General features: G+C 39.3%; 1 protein-coding gene across 3 annotated transcripts in view; it reads right to left on the reverse strand.

Annotated features, from left to right (window-relative positions):
* Positions 1–4,935: 4,935 nt before the first annotated feature.
* The window catches only part of ASAP1 (ArfGAP with SH3 domain, ankyrin repeat and PH domain 1), a 141,394-nt gene continuing 127,481 nt past the window's right edge, over positions 4,936–18,848 (reverse strand). For all 3 annotated transcript variants that reach the window (XM_018913929.3, XM_018913918.3, XM_050970805.1), the window contains 5 exons: positions 18,360–18,426; positions 16,264–16,322; positions 13,418–13,920; positions 9,535–9,657; positions 4,936–7,588 (listed from right to left, as the gene is read on the reverse strand). In XM_018913929.3, the coding sequence (XP_018769474.1) occupies positions 7,514–7,588; positions 9,535–9,657; positions 13,418–13,920; positions 16,264–16,322; positions 18,360–18,426 (827 nt within the window). In that variant the 3' untranslated portion in view covers positions 4,936–7,513. The remainder of the gene's footprint in view (positions 7,589–9,534; positions 9,658–13,417; positions 13,921–16,263; positions 16,323–18,359; positions 18,427–18,848) is intronic.

Here is an 18,848-nt window from a genome sequence, read left to right on the forward strand (position 1 = left end):
CAGGGCCTGGTTATCCAGCCTGGCAGCCAAGCCACTTCTGTGAGACATAGTCTGTAAGACTAGCTTGGGAGGATCAAAGAAAAAAAAGCATCAAGGCCTAATTTCTCCTTCAAACCCCAAGAGCTCCTTCCATCTCTAGAGCTACACCCTGAGTCCAGAGCAGCTGTGCCATCTCTGAGGCACCTTGTTGTGTTTCTTCTTCATCTTTTCCATCCTGTTGATGACTGATGACATCGTGGTTGCAGGAGGAGTGAGGGTCCCCCCAGGACACGGCCTCTCCATCTGCTCCACAGGAAGCTCTCCCTCCAGCAACAGATGCTGTTGTTCTCCTGCACCATCAATCCCTTTCAGGAAGGGACAGGGATTAGTTGTGGGTAACATGTCTTAAGGTAATTTCTCTAAATGGCATTTTGCTTCCCAGATTTACTCAGTCACTGGTGGGGGGGCTGTGATGCTTCGGTTCAGTCTACAGCCCCCAAGGCCCAGGTCTTACCACAATGGCTACAAGTCCTATGTTTTTCCCAAAGCAGATGGAGACCTGGGCAGCAGTGAGGCTGGGGTGCAGAGAAGTGCCATAGGTATTGGGACCCCTATGCAGAAGTACTTCATTTGGTGCCTTTGTTTACATTCTACCGGGCAAGCAGCTAAAGCTGGGGATTGTGGGCAGAGCAGGCTCCTGCTCTATAGACAGAGGGAAACAATGACCCCTGGAAGCCCCCATCTAAATAAACATTACCAGGGGTTACAGTTTGCATGGAAAACATTCACATGGAACACTGCCATGGGCAAATGAGAGGAACAAATCCTGCTCTAGAGGGTTTTTTAAGTATAGAGGGGTCTTCCACCTCCAAATTTCTTGGGTTTTTTGTTTTGGTTTTTTTTTTTTTTTTTCTCCCTCTCAAATTTCTCTACATCCCGGCAGGGAAAAGGAACAGAAGAAGCTTTTCTGCTGGACCCAGCAGCATCTCATCCAGACAGACCTGGCTGGGAACATGAGTGCCAAGTTAAAGGATGATCTGTCCCTAAGCAAGGCAACTGTTCTAAATCTGCTCCAAGGTGGAAGTGAGGGTACCAGAACCACATCTAAGGGTGGATCTGGGTCCTGTGTGAGGCTGCAGCCAGAGATTATTCTGGCAGGGCAGCAGCACCTCCTTGCTTAGAGCCAAATGTGGAGGAACAGGCCCTGCTGCTCCTTCTCAGGGCCCAGCTATTAGAGCAGCTACTTGCATAATGCTGACCAGATGGTCTCTCTGCCCTGCTGCCCTCCCACCCCAAATGTTGTTTGTTAAGATCTTGCTGCTTCTCCTGGACAAGGAGCCCTCACTTCACAGGAGTTTGCATCACCTTGACCTCTCAGGTGAGTGTATGGCCGGCCTAGAGGCAGTGCTGACAGGAGAGCTGCTGACTCCTTATAATTGATCTTCACATCAATAGTGGAGTCATTTACACTCTTTCAAAGGTGTCCAAGTTGTGGCTTGTGATGGCCTCCATCCCCTGCTCTTCTCCCATCTCTACCTTGTAGCACATGTACAGCTCAGATTTGTTTCTCTACTCTGCCAAAGTCTTGGAACACCCTATCTTCCAGCATCACTTGGTGGCAGTTCACTTCAGATGAAGATGTTTCCTGCTCTTCAGATGTCCAGACTGCCAAACTTCCCTTTTAAGAAGCTCTGTTTGTTGTAGTGTTTGTTGTCCTGTTTCTTTCTGCAGAGCTTGGCCCAGCTCTTGTAGGGAGGACAGAGTGAGGAATATCCTGGATCACCTATCTGGCCTTCATCCCCACGCTTCTATCCAGAGAGGTCAGAACTACTGCAGTGGTCCTGAATTGCTCCACAAGGCTTTTTTTTCCAGCTCATGGGTGGGTTTCCACACAATAAAAAAGTTTCAGCTGAAGTGAGAGTGTGTGGCTGGCTGCAGCTCACTAACTGGTCAGCTGCCTGGGGCTCTTGCTTTCCTGCCTACAGTTGTTAAAGCAGGGCTACAGCTCTGAATCCAAACCCTACAGTGAATAAAGGAAAGGCATTTGGATATATAGATCTGGAGCCATGGATGGGAAAAAATGCCAAATAGACAAGTGATTACAGGCAGTAGAACCTTTACTTATTTGAAAAAAAGTCTGCACTGTCTTTGAGGTGTCTAAAGGAGCAAGTGGCTGCTTTGTCAGGTCATTAAGGAAATCTGCAGGCTCCAACAGAAAACCACAATAAACCCCTGCTTAATCACCAAACAGCTGCTGACCTCTTTTGTGCACATTCAGCTCAAGGTGCCTTGTCTTTCCTTCAGTCTGAAGTTCAGGAGCACATTTCAGTCCTTTCTGATACCTAAGTTTTGAATTTTATTTAAAGACTAAGAACCCCATCTCAGAGGGACTGTTGACACCTACTGTAGCAGGGATGTGAGAGCAGAGAGAGATGAAAAACATTACTCAAATAGGTTTAAGAGCAACTTAAGCTTGTAAGTTTGCAGGCAGAGGTAGTAAGTTATTCCTGGAGCATTCCCTGAGGAAAAGATTGGGGAAATTAATTAGTTATCAAAAAACAAAGCCTAATGCTACTGTTTTGAAGTGAACAAAATTAAATACAAGAAATAATCTCTAATATAGCCATTCTAAAGCAGTTGTGTTTGACTGCCCAGGGTTGATTCATCCACTCAATGGGACTGCGACAGAGAAATCAGATTCATAAGTGCTGGTAACTGAGGCACAAAATTATTTTCAAGCCTTGAGGGGGGGGAAAAAAAACAAACATGTGGAAATGGACGTGGTCCCAGACAGCCAGCCTTTCAGAGAAGAGTAAAAAGCACAAGGGGAAGGGATTTTTCTGATCAGACACTACAAGAACCGAGGTCAAACTGGTAGGAACAGCAGGTACCATGTATAGAGTCAACACTGGACCTAAAGTTCCAGGTAAGCTGGAAAACATTCTTTAGGTGGTGCAAAAAATGACCAATCAGCTTCCCCTCTGCTCTGACAGCTTAGCAGATGTGACAGCTGTCACCAACTTTCCTCCCTGCCCCCACCATTACAAAAGCAGTGGAGCAGACATCCGCCTTGCTGCAGCCGGGAGGATCTGTTCTGTAATTTACAGAGGAACAAGGCAGAGCCTGTACCATGACACACTATCGTTTTTACTGTTCCCGAGCAGCAGCTGACCAGAACCAGCCAAGACTTGCAGGTTTTGTGCCTGCTGCAGCTCGGGGGGGTGTCAGCTTAAGCACGAGTTGACAAACAGCACTTTGCTTATCTCTAGAAGAAACCTGAGCACTCCCTCAGCAGATGACAGAGCAGTAAATCTTGTTATGTATAGCCTTAAAAGTATCATTAAGACAACTTAGAATAGTTAGTTTGTATTAGGTAAGAAAAATGTTGTCTTGCAGCTTTGCAGAGGAAACATCTTTCAGTCGTGTGTGCATTTTGCATCCACCTGAAAACCCTCCAGCTGTTTCAGAAGGGCAAAAGGGTCTAATAAAAGCATCCCTGAGAGCCTTAAACTCTTAAGGTGAGAAGCTCTCTGTAAGAATGTAAGGCCTGAAGCTGAACTTTATTTACTTATGGACATTTGCTCCTCTGTCTAGTTCTGGTTTCATGGCACAGAAAGGTTCCCAGTCCAAGGTGTGAATGGCATGAAACTGTGTAACAATGTGGAGCATGGGAAAATAAAGTTGTTTTCTAGTCATACTCAGGTGAACTATTACACAGAACTAGAGAGTTATGGGGAGGGGAAGCACCTGAAAATAAATCAGGTTTATATGGTTGAACTGTTTGTTTTCTGTTGTGCAGTGGGGAGTTATTTTGAGTTTCATTCTTTGGTATTTAATATTTGCACCACTTTCACTGGTATAGACTTCAAATTTTCTGTTCAACTATGAGCTTTAGGCTTGCCAGGCAAAAAGTAAGGAGCCTGAAACTTTGACCAACAAGGGACTTCTCTGGGCATGCATTTATTTGTCTTGTTCTCTGCTGCTCCAAACAATATATGAGATATCCACCCGAATTTTGACTTAGGAAAAAGAAATCAATACATGTCACTGAAGAACACATAATAAGGTAGGACAGAGAACTGAGGCTGCCAGAATCAATGTGTCTCTGAATGCTGTTATCTGCAATACTGTAACACAGTAGAAATTGAGAGAGACAACACTTAACCAGACTGATTCTCCTGCCCCATATCCATACTTCCCCCCTCCAACCCCCCATGTTGAGCCTATGTAGAATTGAAAGCCCCAAACAAAGCAAGCAGGATGTTCTGTGACAGTGGGATATCACACCAGTGTCATAATCCAGCCTGAAGAAGCTCTCACCACAGCAGTCTCCTGAGCCCCATGCTGTGGCAGCTACTGTTCTTGATACAAACCAGATCTGATAGCTCCACACTCCAGCTTTTCCTCTGGCTAAAGGATGTTCTCATTGCTTTCTAACAATTTCAAGTGACTTGTTCATTTTGGAGTAGCTTTGACAGGAATGGGTCTTAAATGAGAAACATCCAAGAACTGAGTCAGGGATAGGGGAAAAATAACCTCTGCAAGCTGGGTCAGGCCTGAAATTCTCAGCAACAAAGTCACTCCATCCAGGAAAGATTAGTACTGCTCTAGTTGGTGTGAGAGCTGCTGGGAGATCCTGCCCACGGACAGGGTTTGTGAATGGTTCCTTCAGCCCCACTGGCTGCTGTGGAACAACACAGAGCCTGCTGAGGCCAGAGAGAAAGCAATCGAAACTCATGGACAAAACAACTGGTTTGATGCTAACTTTAGTAAGTGAAGTTTTCCAGATAAAGGCAATTGCATCCATATTTAACAGCTCACATTTAATTGCATTATATAAGGAGTGCTTTATATTAAAGAGAAAACATTTCAAGTGTCTTAGTTCTACCTGTTTGGAATCCAGACTTTCTCCCTAGAAGACATTCCAGTTGACAAAAAGGGCCTCGTTCAGATATCTGGGATCAACTGAATACATTTATTTAAAAGCAATTTTAAATATTAAAAAAGTAGAAATTAACACATACAGTACTCAAAAACTGTCACATTAAATACATGTGAATAGACATGTGTACTGATGTTTTACCTTAACATTCAATGAGAAGTCAAGATTTTAACTAGTGGCATGACCAGATCTGATTTTTGTACACGTTGATGTACTGTGTAATAAAAAATAAATAGCAACTGTTGTTCAACAGTAAATAAGACATCATCTGCAGAGCAAACTTCCCCCTCTGGGGGCACCTTCCCCTGCACCTCCCCCCAACCCTTTATCAGCTAATTTTCCATAAAGATTTAGACTTTCCAAATACTATGTCATATACAAAATTGCAGACAGTGGCTCATTGAGTTCAAATATAATACTGTACTTAAACTCAATATCATACATTTTCAGATTTCTTATGACCCACAATAAGCCAGAATAAACAGAACTATTGTTCCTTATGGAACTAATTGAATTTTATAAAATGCATATGTATACTATTTTAAAGAGCGTAGAAAAGAATAGACATTTGACTCTACATAATTTTACATGCCTAGGTTTTCTTTATATGATTTGCATTTATCAGTTTATTTCAAGATCACTTAAAAATACAATTGACCACAAAAGTGAATAGGTTTTGTTCTTTAATGCAACTTAAAACATTGTAGTAATGGATAAAATGGAATGCTAAATAAATGCTAAACCTGACTTCCTTTCCATAGAAACAGAATAAAGTCTGAAATACTGGAGCTGGTAATACTGAAGATTAGATGCCAGCAGGCTTCTCTCACTCATTGCATATTTTTAAATTAATTTTTTAAAATAAATGATAAAACCATTAATAGTTGATAAATGTTTTGCATTTTTTCATGTGGGATTTATACAGATATTTGTTTCTAAATTAACCACAAACAGAATTAAATATTCACTGACTACAGTCTTGTAAAACTGTATTAGAAATGAGAGTCCTCAGAAAGTCTGAGATATGCTTTTGTGAAATGAAAATCTTTCCATGCAGCCAAGACAATCTGCTTTAAAATAGCAGCACTAGGTACTGAAGCCAAAATAACATTTAAAGCAAGTAATACAAAACTACATATGAAAGTCATGGAACCCGCTACAGACAAACCATGGGAAAAACACAACCTCATGATGTTTAAAGATTAAAAATTATGTTGAAAGTGACACAGGAAATTAAAGTTTCCAGTAATGCACTGAAGTGTTTTCTGGCAATGCAACTTTATACCAACTTTCAAGAAACCTCAGGTCAAATGCAGCCTTCAAAAGATTTTCTTAGAAATTAGTTTTGTGACCGTATACCTGTTACTTCATGCTTTGGGTTACGACCATTACATGTTACAGCTTGGTGAACTCCATGAAAACCAGCCTTCTCCTTGTGAGCTGAAATCTATCATTACCAGCCTGATCAAATGCACGAGAGGTCGTCTTAGCTTCCACTTTTTAGAGCATTAAAAATAATTTAAATTTATCCTTATATCACCACTTAAAAAAATTATTTTAGGTTACTAACTTTTAGCAAGGTTGAAGACATAGGAAAAAAAATCCACAAAATCATTTTTCAAAGAGCCAATTTAGCTATAAACAAATACCGTTGCAAGCTCACATTAACCTGAATAGCAATTAAGTTAAAATGTTCTTTTCCTCAAATGTAGCTATATGACTACAGTACTACTTTTGTACAAAGGCAGGTTTCAAGTAAGCGTCTAAATGCATGCACAATGTCAACAGTTAACATTTGCTAGAAGTCCTTGGTTACTAAGAATTCAGTGAAAGAAACCAGCAAATTTCACACATATCTACTAAAGAACAATATGACTAATTTTCATTAAAGTAAGTTTTCAAATGAAATAAATTTGTAACTTTTTAAAGTGAGGTAATATCACAGGGGAACTGCAATCACAGTTTGGCATAGGTCCACATAATATAAACATGAAATGCTGTATGCACACTGTAAAACATTACTGTTATCTGTAAAGTCAGTGAATATTTGTCTTCATAATTACACTTAACTGAGCACTATATTAAATAAATATCGAAGTGGGTTTCATAGCTGTAAACTGCATACACTTACGAACTGCAGACTGATCTTTAAATTGTCCAAAACCATTCACTCATTCTAACTTTCTGCTAATTGTATATTGAGAATACCAGGTTATTAGGAACAGTCATTTCTGTACAGTTATGTGGGTGACAGAGACCACCTATGTTGGAAAGCTGGCAGTCCACACGTGTGGGACAGCACGGACAGAGATGGAAGTGCTAAATGCCCAGGATGGCTTCAACAAACCTGATAAGGCGTGCCAGGTTCCAAGGCTACCATAATACTGGCAAAGGCAGAATAACACAGTATATTTACAATACATATAATTCAACCTCATGAGGTGAAACTTAAATGAATTCTTAATTTGTAACAGCAGCTATATATACAATTGTGCACAGGATTACAGGGAGGCAGCAGCGTTCGCTTTTGCTAAAAAGCCCGTCTTGCATGAAGAATGTGCAATGCTCAAGTTTAGGATTTGTTTGTTTTGACTAGTCTGACAGAATGTGCACAAAGGACACTGGAAAGACCCCTTTCCTCTCTGGCTGTCCTTCGATGTGGCCAATCTGCAACACAGGAGAAGAAGGTACATATATACATATAGATATACATATACATGTGCATTGTACACACAGACTTCACAGTCTGCATTCATTCAAAAGCAGCAGAACTGCTCACAGAGCCTCTACCACCTCTTGGACAGTCTGAAGCAGACATTAGTTAACATTTGAATTTGTATAAAGGAACAAAATGAATTTGAAAAGCATATCATAAATAAGACAAACGAAGCCAATTAAATTTAAAGAGAACAAAATTAAATTTTTTTTGGAAACTTACATACATCACTGAATTTCAGAAATTTCATCAAAATAGAAGCCTGAGTTTCTTTTTGTCTGATAGGCAGATTTTCAGTAACATCGCTGCAAACCGCTTATCTTAGTTAAGTGAATAAATCCTGAGCATCTCACTGAAGGGAATTGTCTGCTATATTTGTGAAGTTACTTATGATAATCTGTGTGTTTCACTTAAGGTGATAAAAGCCCAGCTGTTTTCTCATTGAAATAGTATGATACCTAATGATTTAGGTGCATACTAGTGTTTATAACAAATCACAGTGTTGTCTGATTAAGCGTCCTTCAGCTACAGCCACCTACATATTTGCATAATGATTATTTATAAAGAAATAGCTAATAAACTTATTCAAAGACATTAAAAATAATGGAATATTTTATATGAACTTTCCATGTTTAAAATACATAATTATAAACAAGTGTTGAATCGCACTGGAGCAGCAGCCCTGACTGACCACATAATTCTCTTCTCACCCTGCTACAATGCTGCTCACTACTTTCAGTATAATGGTGTACCTTCCTTCCTCTTCCACAAGCTTACAAAATGGGAAGGGGAAACATACAGGGCTGGCCATTTCCTCTTGGAGAGCCAAAGTTTTGAAGCATATGAGTCAACAGGCCTTGTTTCCCTTCTCAGAAACACTCAGACTGAGGTGCTTCATGGAACTTGCTGGGCATGTCCCCAAGGGGCTTAAAAAGCCACTTCACAAAACAGATCCAGAAGGGAATGCAGCAGTAATCAGGGACTAGGTGATATGGGCTACATAGACACTTTTCACTGGGGACTGCTCTTTTGATATCAGCTTTTCAGTTGAAAATCTTCCACACTTAAATGATGAGTGAGAGGAAAACGTAGCTGGAAACAAAACAGCAAAAGTTGTGCTGCTCTTAGATTAAGATATCGCAGGCAGCATTGCAATTAGAATTTGTTTTAGTCCAATGAAATCTGTCTCATTATCCCCAGTAATAATTCTCTGGCAGGGAAATATGATGTAGCAGGGCTTTAGGGACATGAGCTGGATTGTCAAGAAAGGCTGGAGCCTTCACGTGGGGTTGAGAAAAGCCTGGTTGGTGTTAGCACTTGAACAATATGCAGTCCATAATGGGGGGAGTATGGTATGAAACAGGGACATGAGAGGGAAGAAGGGAAACAAAGTGTTATATGCCTCTCATTTAAGAAGACAAACCACCAGATTATAGCATCAATTGCAAACTATTCTTTAGATTTCCAGCAACCCCTGTAGGTATAACTTAACATTTTGGCTGAACTGAAGATAGTTACACATCTCATTTTCATGGAGGGTGTAAGTTTGTTACATGGAGTAAGAATCACTACTTCTTTACTTAATGAATGGCTGTATGCACTACAGAGAGGGACATATGTAAGTATGTACTGTATGAGCCAGCAAGAAAGCTAAACCTAGTGGGGCTGGTTCTAACAGATTTTCCCTCCCAGATAGGAGGGGTTTCCTCTAATGGAAGTTTAAGGGCTGGCTGTTAGCTCAGGCAAAAAGAAATGAAACAAAAATCAAAGCACAGCAAAAACAAACCCCACCACCTACAAACAAAAATAAAAATAAATCCTCCATATTTGGAAAAACAGGCTTTCCTATAAAAGTCATAAAGAAGTAATGCGGAACTGTAAACGGAAAGATACATACCCACCACTCTTGGTCCTCTTCACCAGTTACAATAATTACTTCTCCTTCAACAAATGTGAGTTCATCATCATTATCTGCCTGACAGTCATAAATGGTCTTCACTCGCCTAACTTTGTTTTTCCCCTACAAACAGAATGAAGTTTGAGATGAAGGACATGAGAAACAGAGAAAAAATATATATGATATGATTTTTGCCTTTTGGTTGTGTTTTGTTTTACAAGAAATTGAAGATTATCAACTACTTTCCCTGCAACTGGGAATATAGAAATCCAAAAACTCCTTCAACAAGGACATAAAAAAATAAGAAATTACCTACACAGGTGTGGGGTTTTTTTCCTTAAGATTTTTCCTTAACTCCCCTAATGTGTAGTTCTTAACATGTGGCCATTAAGACGGTATAAGTAACTTCTTTTTCCTCTGGTGAAGAAAGTTTAAATAATGTCTTTACATTATTCTAGTCTGCAAACACCCTCTTTCTCCTTTAGTATATACTTGCTCAATAAACCTACCATGAACAGAAAATTAAATCCAGTCTCCTCTAAATGTTCCAAGAGAGGTAAGGACTGAGGAAAATGCTGCATTGGAATCCCAGTATTCCTTACAGTTTTGGTTTTGGATCTAGTGCAAAAATACAGGATTCTTTGATTTTAAATCTGCTTACAGGAGTGGAAATTATTTTTTTAGAGATTTTTCCATCCAAATGTTAGCAATTACTTACTAAAATTGCCTTAATGTCAGATGGCAGTACTATTTTCTGATGATAATTCACACTAGATATTCTCACAGCTCTGCCATTCTAAGTCCAAGTATTTTCTAGGTCATACTTTGCTGCATACTGCTAATTCTTATGAAAAAAGCCTTAGCCATGGACTCCTCCCCAAACATATGTTTCTTATGGCAGAGAAGATGACTTAAATTATTTCCAAATAGAGTAAGTAAGCAATGTTCACAGCAAAACACTCTTGCTACTTTATATTCCTGTATTTTCATACCCACACCTCTTCAAAACCTACAGTTACTTCTTTTAAAGATGTAATCATATAACAAGAATGCAAAAACTCAAGAAGAGCAGAAGGAGATGAGAAGCAGAAGGGCTATGAAAGGAAAAGTCAGCAGGTTTAGAGGAATTTGAGCCAAAACTAACTTCACAGAGGAAATTTCCTAGGGAGTCTTCTCTTTGCTGTTACCTACCCTACTTGAAATTCCTCCATGTTTTGGCAAAAAAAAAATTCCTGCAGCTCAACAGCAGAACAGCCACACTGAAAAAAGCACTCACACTAAACTCAAGGTACAGAAAAATAATAATTAAAGGGAGATTTAAGAGAGAAAGCAGTTAACACAACATAAAACTGAAAAAAAAAAACCAAACCATACCCAAGACAATTGAAGAGAAATACCTGAAGATCATATGAGATCAAGGGTTTTTTCAACAGCAAAGGTTTGCTGCAGTAAGAAGTCACTTCAAAGAATGTTCTCTCTTTTCTTAAGAATATATTAATATAATTTAAACAAAATTTCATCTAGCACTAGGGACTGGAATTCAATAGGAATGGGTGCTTGGGGATAGTCCCAGCTTTCAACTCCAGAGAACCTTTACAAGCCAAGAGCGTTCCCTCCCAATCAATCCTCCAGTGATGAAGGGAAGCAACTACTTCTGCACGGTAAAAATTGTCTTGTTCAATAAAAAGAATTAAGAAATTCACATTCCTCTAAACTTAGAAAACTGTATGGAACTCAGCTTGTAAAAGCACATGAGAAATGATGGTAATTACTCTGGTTCCATCAGATTTTAACATTTTATTCCTTTCATGGAGAGCAGTAAAAAGCAGCATTCAAGCTCAAGGTCTATTTAATCATGGGAAGGTATAAAAAAGGATGGATATGTAGAGAGCACATATGTTCCAGAATATGTTTTGTTCATGTTCCAGAACAGCTTGTGGCATTGTTGTGTAAAGAAATGGAAACAATTCCAGGAAATGTAATCTGCGACTAAAAAACAAATACCTACCACTGACTGATTCCCTGTACCCAACAAATACTTATTAACAAGAGATTTTATGCTTAAAACTGAACAGTAATGAGATGCTGTGATCATTAATAATCCAACCATGCTCTTATTTACATTCAACACTTTTTTTTTTTCTCCTCAAAAATGAGTATTTTCTCTCCTTTATAGAAACCACCACACACACAAAAGTGCACTCATTTGCTCAGTGTGATTTCAGGAGCACTCAGTGCAAGTTTTGTTTCTCTAAAAATATCCTTTCAAACCTTTATAAATTATCAGCATTGGAATTTTTAAATTATATTTCTGGACAATTCATTTTCTAAAACTACCAATAAAAAAAACCTATGCTTCTTTGCTAAGTGGCTAACTAGTCAAGCCCAAGAGAGAGGTGCCCATGAGTACTGTGGCTGCTGGCATGGTTCTCACTGCTCACTGGGATGAAGCACTTCACCAGCCAGAGGATGAAAATGGAGGCAAGACACATTTCAGAGGAGTTCTTGCACGTTAGGACTCCAGCAAAAAAGTTTGCATTGAACATGAAGAGATACAAGTGTGCACGCAAAGATGTGCAAAAACCTGGTGAGATATATATATATATATATGCATATATATACACACTGGGAAGATATAGAATAGCTTCTATCACTGCCCAACAGTGGAACTATTTAATTTACTGCACATATGAAAATGGCTGAGTTTAGAGAACAAAGAACCTCTCCTCAGAATTTTTCTGTATACAGTAGGGTGACAGTTTAAAAAAAGCCAAAAGCCAAACTAAACAGGTAATCCATTATTTGCTTTCTTCTTTAATAAAGTGACAAGTAGCTGAGAATGGCCAGCATCATTTGCCTGCTTATATTTAAAAGTACATAAGTAAACAAACATTTTTTGATCTGATATCTGTAATATTTAAATTCCAGAATACTCAGGAAACCCAAGCAACAACTCTGCTGTGCTCAGTTCAGTCAGGAGCTTACAGGCAAGTCCATGCCAGAAGCCAAGCAGAATAATGGCTCCACGGGGCTCTTCCTCACACAAGCACAAGGCAGAAACTCACCCTCTGCTTTCACTATTTCACTAGGATGAAGTCTTATTTCCTTTATACATAAGTGTTTTGCATAGCCAATTTGGCAAACAAAGCCCTCTCCCTTTTGATGCATCCTTCATGATGAAAATCTTAAGAGAGCCCTGGAGTTTCATAGTTATCTCAATCTACATAGGCATTAAGAATCCTTTGTTGGAAATTGTACTGGCTAAAAAGATGAACAGCAAGATAAATTGGGGGTTGGAATCCAGTTAAAGTTCCAGATCTACTACTACACACCATGCAGCAATGTCAATTTTGCCACTTCATCAATAGACCTGAACCTACACCTCCACCATTATCAACATTAAATACTCACAACAGGGACATTTACTATTTTGTCACAGTTGACTTTACTTTAAATTTTGCATCTACTGAGAGCAGGTGCTAACATCCCTTCTTAAAGCTTACTAAGTCAAATACATAAATATTCTACAAATCTAAGGCACACAGACCTGTGAGCAAAGGGCAACAGGGAAAACCATCAATTCATTCAGAGTTGTGATTGGCATAGATATAATAAATACATAAATCCAAACAAATCTAAATACACTGTCATGCTCCCAAGGTTATTGTTTTATGTTGCAAGTATTTGTTTGAGCGTGCAGGAGGCCTTGAAAACCCCCAGCACTTGGTGAAGGTGCTCTGGGGCACAAAAAGAGCCCCTCATTCCCCACTCCAGCCCATAGCTTTAAGTCGCCTTGAGTGCAGAGCTCAAGGGTGCACACAAAGTCCTACAGTAACTTCAAAGCCCTCCATGGATAATGCCAAGGAGCTGGAGTAATACCTACCATATTTATTTTCCTGGGGAGTGGCACAGGGGTTTCTGGCAGGGTGTGTGTTATGTCATTAGACTCTTCAGATGCTTGCCTTTGGACGCTATCTCTGGATTGTACATTTGGAGAAAGATCTATGGAGTGAGATTTTTGATTTGCCTCTGAGGGCTGAGCCTTCAGTGCTGCTTCTCCACCTTGAGTTTTAGCCAACAGCTCTCCTAGCTGAGGTTTTGGAGGAAGGTCCTTCACTTGTGGCTTTGGAGGTAAGTCTCCAAGCTGTGGTTTTGGTGGCAAGTCTCCTAGCTGAGGCTTTGGGGGTAGTTCTCCAGGCTTTGGGGGTAAATCTCCCAGTTGAGGTTTCTGAGTTAATTCCAGAGGCAGAGGCTTTGGGGGCAGGTCTCCAGGCTGTGGTTTCTGTGGTATATCAATGGACAGTGAGGGCTTCTGAAACATTTCCATGTGCTGATGGGATTTATCTATTGAAAGATGATGACTGGTTTCTATTTTTCTTAGTGCCACTGAAACAAAAAAGCAAAACAGTGCTTTTCACAATCTTAGCATTTTAATAGTAAAGAAGTCAGGCATATATCAGAACTGCAATTGTGCCAATAACCACATGGTCACTGAGCTCCATAACTGCCCTTAAGCCTTCCTAGTCTATGACAAAAGCAGGATAATACAACTCCACATAACCCTTGTTCTCTGAGATCTCATTTAATTACTCCTCCTGGAGGCCAGCCATGCTTATTCCAACAGCTATTAGATGTCAATTCATAGATTATTTACTTCAAATAAAATAAAGTGAAAAACTTTTTGGAACTAAACCAAGAGGTATGAAATATAATAAAAGACTTTGTAAAACCACCTATAGACCAATTGACATGACTGTAACAAAATTTATTTTTAATGACAATTACTCCCATATACAGTTGAATTCCATACAAAAAAACTACCTGACTCTCAGGATTAGTACAATCTGTAAAATCTCTCAGAAGAGAGAGAGTGAGCACATATATCTATCTATGCAGTGTATAGAACATACTGTACTATAGACATTCCTACTAAAACTAGGAAAAAATGAATTATTGTATATATTTACAATGTAGTAAAGATGAAAGTTTTAAAATATGTATTTTGCAGATTTGATGGAAGGAAATTAAAACTAGACTTTCAAATAGATCTTTTTCTCAGTGTCATCCATGATTTTATTGCCAAGCTCCTTAAGAAAACTCAACTGAAATCTACCTCAAAAAACAAAACCATTAGTACACACAAAAAACCCCCAACCCACAACCTCCTAAATCAAATAGCCCTAATGTTAAAACAGATGAAGGGGGACAAGAGAGAAAAAATTTACAACCTGTGATGAAAGCAACACATTTTAACTAGAAGGAACAATTTCCTATTGCATTCAGCACTGCTTTAGTATCATATTCTACCAGCCAAAAAAGTGCCCTCACTCCCTTTGGATATCACCCACTTCAATAACACTTCCATGATATATTTACAGTTATTTATTAAAAAAAAAAAAAAAAAAAAAAAATTTCCCAAAAAACCAAACCAATAAAAAACCAACACAAACCAATAAAAACCGCACCAAGCAAACCCTCCCACCAAAAAGAAACAACAAAAAAAACCCTCATCAACAAAACACCCCAAACCAAACCCATTTACAGAGTTTCTATGAAAGAAATTGTATAATTACTATCAGATGTTTCATATAAAAAAGAAGTCTGTGTTGATCCCTGTATATGGCTGTGCCCTTGGCTTACCTCACAGCAAATGCACATACACTGATTTTCCACATGGGTTTGAGATTTAAGTAGATGATATGAAAAACCCTGATAGCAGCCCTTATCAAAGTGATTTGATTTAGCCCTTCTTAAATTTTCACCTAAATCATTTTAAATCAAGGAAGTGTTGACTTCCTTCACAGTGCCACCCTAGTGGTGTCTCTTTTGAAAGATAACATGTCAGAATAACTGTAATTTAACAAAGTTAAAAATTAACATTTTCTTTTTCTGTTAAAAAATGATTTGCACTCTCAATTTCAGACTTCAGAATTTTGGAGAAGCAGCATTTCCTCATCTTCAGGCTCTATTGTGATCTCCACTCAAACAGATATAATGTATTTTTGATGGATTCTGTATTCAGACGGAATAGTCTGAAATAGGTCTACTTTATAGTCAACTGCTGCCACAACTCAAAAAAATAAAAAACCAAATAAACCTGCAGTGTGAGTTTAAAGAGACAAGGAAAGAACATTTCTAAAAGAAAGGTGCTCCCTGGGATGTTGGTCTCAGCAAGCTTTTCACTGATGTATAAATCAGCATGTAACAGCACTTGATTCTTTCCCAAGCAGTTGCATCGACCACAACCTTGACTGCCAGAACATGGCACAGATACAGTTTGCTCCAAGCTACCAAGAAATGGGACTTGGAGATAATAGGAAAAAAACCAAAACTCCCAACAAGAGTGGTCTAGGATAGAAAAAGAAGCCCAGAGAAGTTATCTATGGAGATACTCAAAATGTGACTGGACATGGCCTTGAGCAACCTGCTGTCATGGCAGAAAGCTGGCTCTGCTCCAAGGGCTGGACTGGACCACAAGACCTCCTGAGGTCTCTTCCAGCCTAAATTAGTTCATGATTTATTTTCTTCCTCCCCAGGTGTATTTTTTTCAGTTTAATAAAAGCCTTCCCCATCTTCCAAAATCCTTTCAGTTCTGTGATGCTTTCATGGTTTGTGGCATTTTAGAAAAGAAATTTCTGCTGAAAAGATCCATATATTTAAAATAAGTACCTACTTTCACTCACATTTAAAAGATTCCATTATGAGAATAGCTACAGAGAGATTTCTTACCTTTCTGAGGTAGTTTGGGAAGAACTCTAGGGCCAAGTGCAGTCTTTGCAGTCCCAGTGCTAAATCAACAGATGTGAATTATTAGTGCTTACAACTGTTATAAAATTTCTTATAACTTCTTGTTTTCCCCCTTCACACACTCATAAATAAAAAATCCCAAAAGAAATCCACATTCATTTTGCCCCTTTTGTATAATCACTTGGTCTGTGGATAAATCCCAAAACTCAAAGCATTGTTTAGAATTAATTGGGGTTTTTTTCAGAGAAAAAGACATACAACCCCTACACAGCTTCAATGCTATGGGGCAGACATACTCTATGAACTATGGTACATGCAAAATGTACTCAGAAAATAGGTGAAGCTGAAAGACCAACTCTGTGGGCAGATCCTGAACCTTAAGAGAAATTTGTTTTTCAAAATAATTATACTGAAACATACAAAACATAATCTGTGCTTTATGCCAGTAAAGGATTGATCCTATGCCTTGTAGCCTCCTGCACATGTATGGTATTGGATCACACACACTCTGTGCTGCAGGAGGAGACAAAGCCTCTGCTTTGCTCCCAGGAAATACTGATGATTGTGGAAAAACAATGTGCTTTACTCTGTCAACCTGGATTACACATGTTAGCTATTCCCATCATAGTTTTTCCTTTAAAACCACACCTAAAGTCACTTTTATAGAAAAGTAATGTGGAAGAGGATCAAAAAGCAAATTGATTTAAGGCACAAAAATCAAACAATACATAAAAATCAGTATCAGCTCAAAATAATGATTGAAAAAAAATGAAAGAAAAAAAGAAAACTGAGTGAGAAAGCTGCCAATGTATGTTCAACAGAGCAGAGACTCTTCTGCATCAACTGCCTTAATTCTGGTATTGCTTGTCTCTGCAGCCAACATTTCAAAATGAGCATGATGAAACACTTTTAATTTTTAGCTGTTTTTTAAAAAGCAAAAATACATCATAACATGAAACTGAAAGAACAGCCAAGCTCAATCTTGATTCAATAAATCACAGAATCATAGAATATCCTGAATTGGAAGGGGCCCACAAAGATCCTCAAAGCCAAGCTCCTACCTCAGCCTCTCTCTAATGCCATGGAGTACAAGGAGCACACTTTTAGCCTTGTCTGACAAGAATCTAGGATGGGCCCAGCTCTCTGTGCTGGGAACACTACCACTTTTCTCCTGAATGCCCAGTGTCAGCTGGATGGATTCAGCAAATGTGGGAAGCAGCTGTGCTACCACCAACAGGTCCCCTTCCTGTCCTGACAAGGCAGATCACAGTCTGGGGGTGTCCAGAAACTCTTCCTACACATCTGCTGTGCCTGTCTGAGGTTACACATCCAGCCCCAGCCCCAGCCCATCCCATACACTGGTGGTCATGCAAGGCTGTGTGCCTGAGGCAGGTGCTCATTGGAATTACCATGCTCTGAACCTCAGGGCTTTGGAATCACAGCCCAGCTAGAGGAGTAGCAAACTCCAAGTGACAGCAATGTATGGCTGTCCTTACTGCTCCAGCGATTGAAAAAGACACTTGTAATGGACAGAGCTGATGAACTATGAGCTAAAAGCAGTTTGTGTTACTGCAGACTGTGTGGCAGCACAGGAGCCTGACAGAGTGGAAAACAGCTAAACTGGAAGACTGAGATGAACTTTGTCTCTTACAGACAGAGTTACATCTTCAATGCCAGCCTGTACCCAGAGTGACACTGCTGCTCCAGGCAGGACACCTCACACTGAAGCAGATAAAATGACATGCCAGGAGACATGAAAATGAAACTTTTGTCCTGCTGGACTGTGGTCTGAGGCAGCATTCCCCAGCTGGGAGAGCACTTCTGTAGGAGCAGCAGAGAGATTTGGGCACAGGGCGTTCTGTCCATCCCGCTCAAAGGATGGATTGTGCACGGACAGCGAGGAACAGCGTAGGAGGCTCAGTGCAGCCAAAGCATTTCTATGCTAGCAGGGCATGCAGGAAACTAATAAGAAACATAGCTAGGATTTTATTTCATATGAAAGGCTTTTCTTTTCTAATTTACAAATTAGCTATATTTATTAAAATTTTCATCTTTGCCTTCATATATGTAGATTTTACCTTGACTGCTGAGACATCCCCTCAAACTTGTTTGCAGCCTTAGTTGAAGGTGGGCCCAAATCATTACCTGAGGTGAAAAAAGGACAATTAAACAGAAAAAAAAAATCATTAGATTAACTGAAATATAATCAGCAGAGGGTGCAATTTAAAGCAAAACATGTATTCCTCCATGCATCTTCTATGCAACATATCTCAAAGATCATTTAGAAATTTATTCTTTATTAATAATTTTGTAGCTGAAAAAGCAGAAGGGACCAAAATAATCCAAGATGACCTTTCATATAACACATTTTAAACAACTCACTGGCAGCTCTCATCTCTTGGCAAGGGAAGATTGAATGACATTGCTGTAGGGCATTTGTTTTTGAAATAATGTTTCAATTTTCTCTGTATAGAAGGAGATACAGCACGCCAGTATCAGATACATTTTTCACTCATGTTTACATTTTGCACTGTGAGGCACATCTCTTTAAAACCACCACAATTGTG

Source organism: Serinus canaria, chromosome 2 (genome assembly GCF_022539315.1).
Source record: "Serinus canaria isolate serCan28SL12 chromosome 2, serCan2020, whole genome shotgun sequence".
NCBI classification, from domain to species: Eukaryota; Metazoa; Chordata; class Aves; order Passeriformes; family Fringillidae; genus Serinus; species Serinus canaria.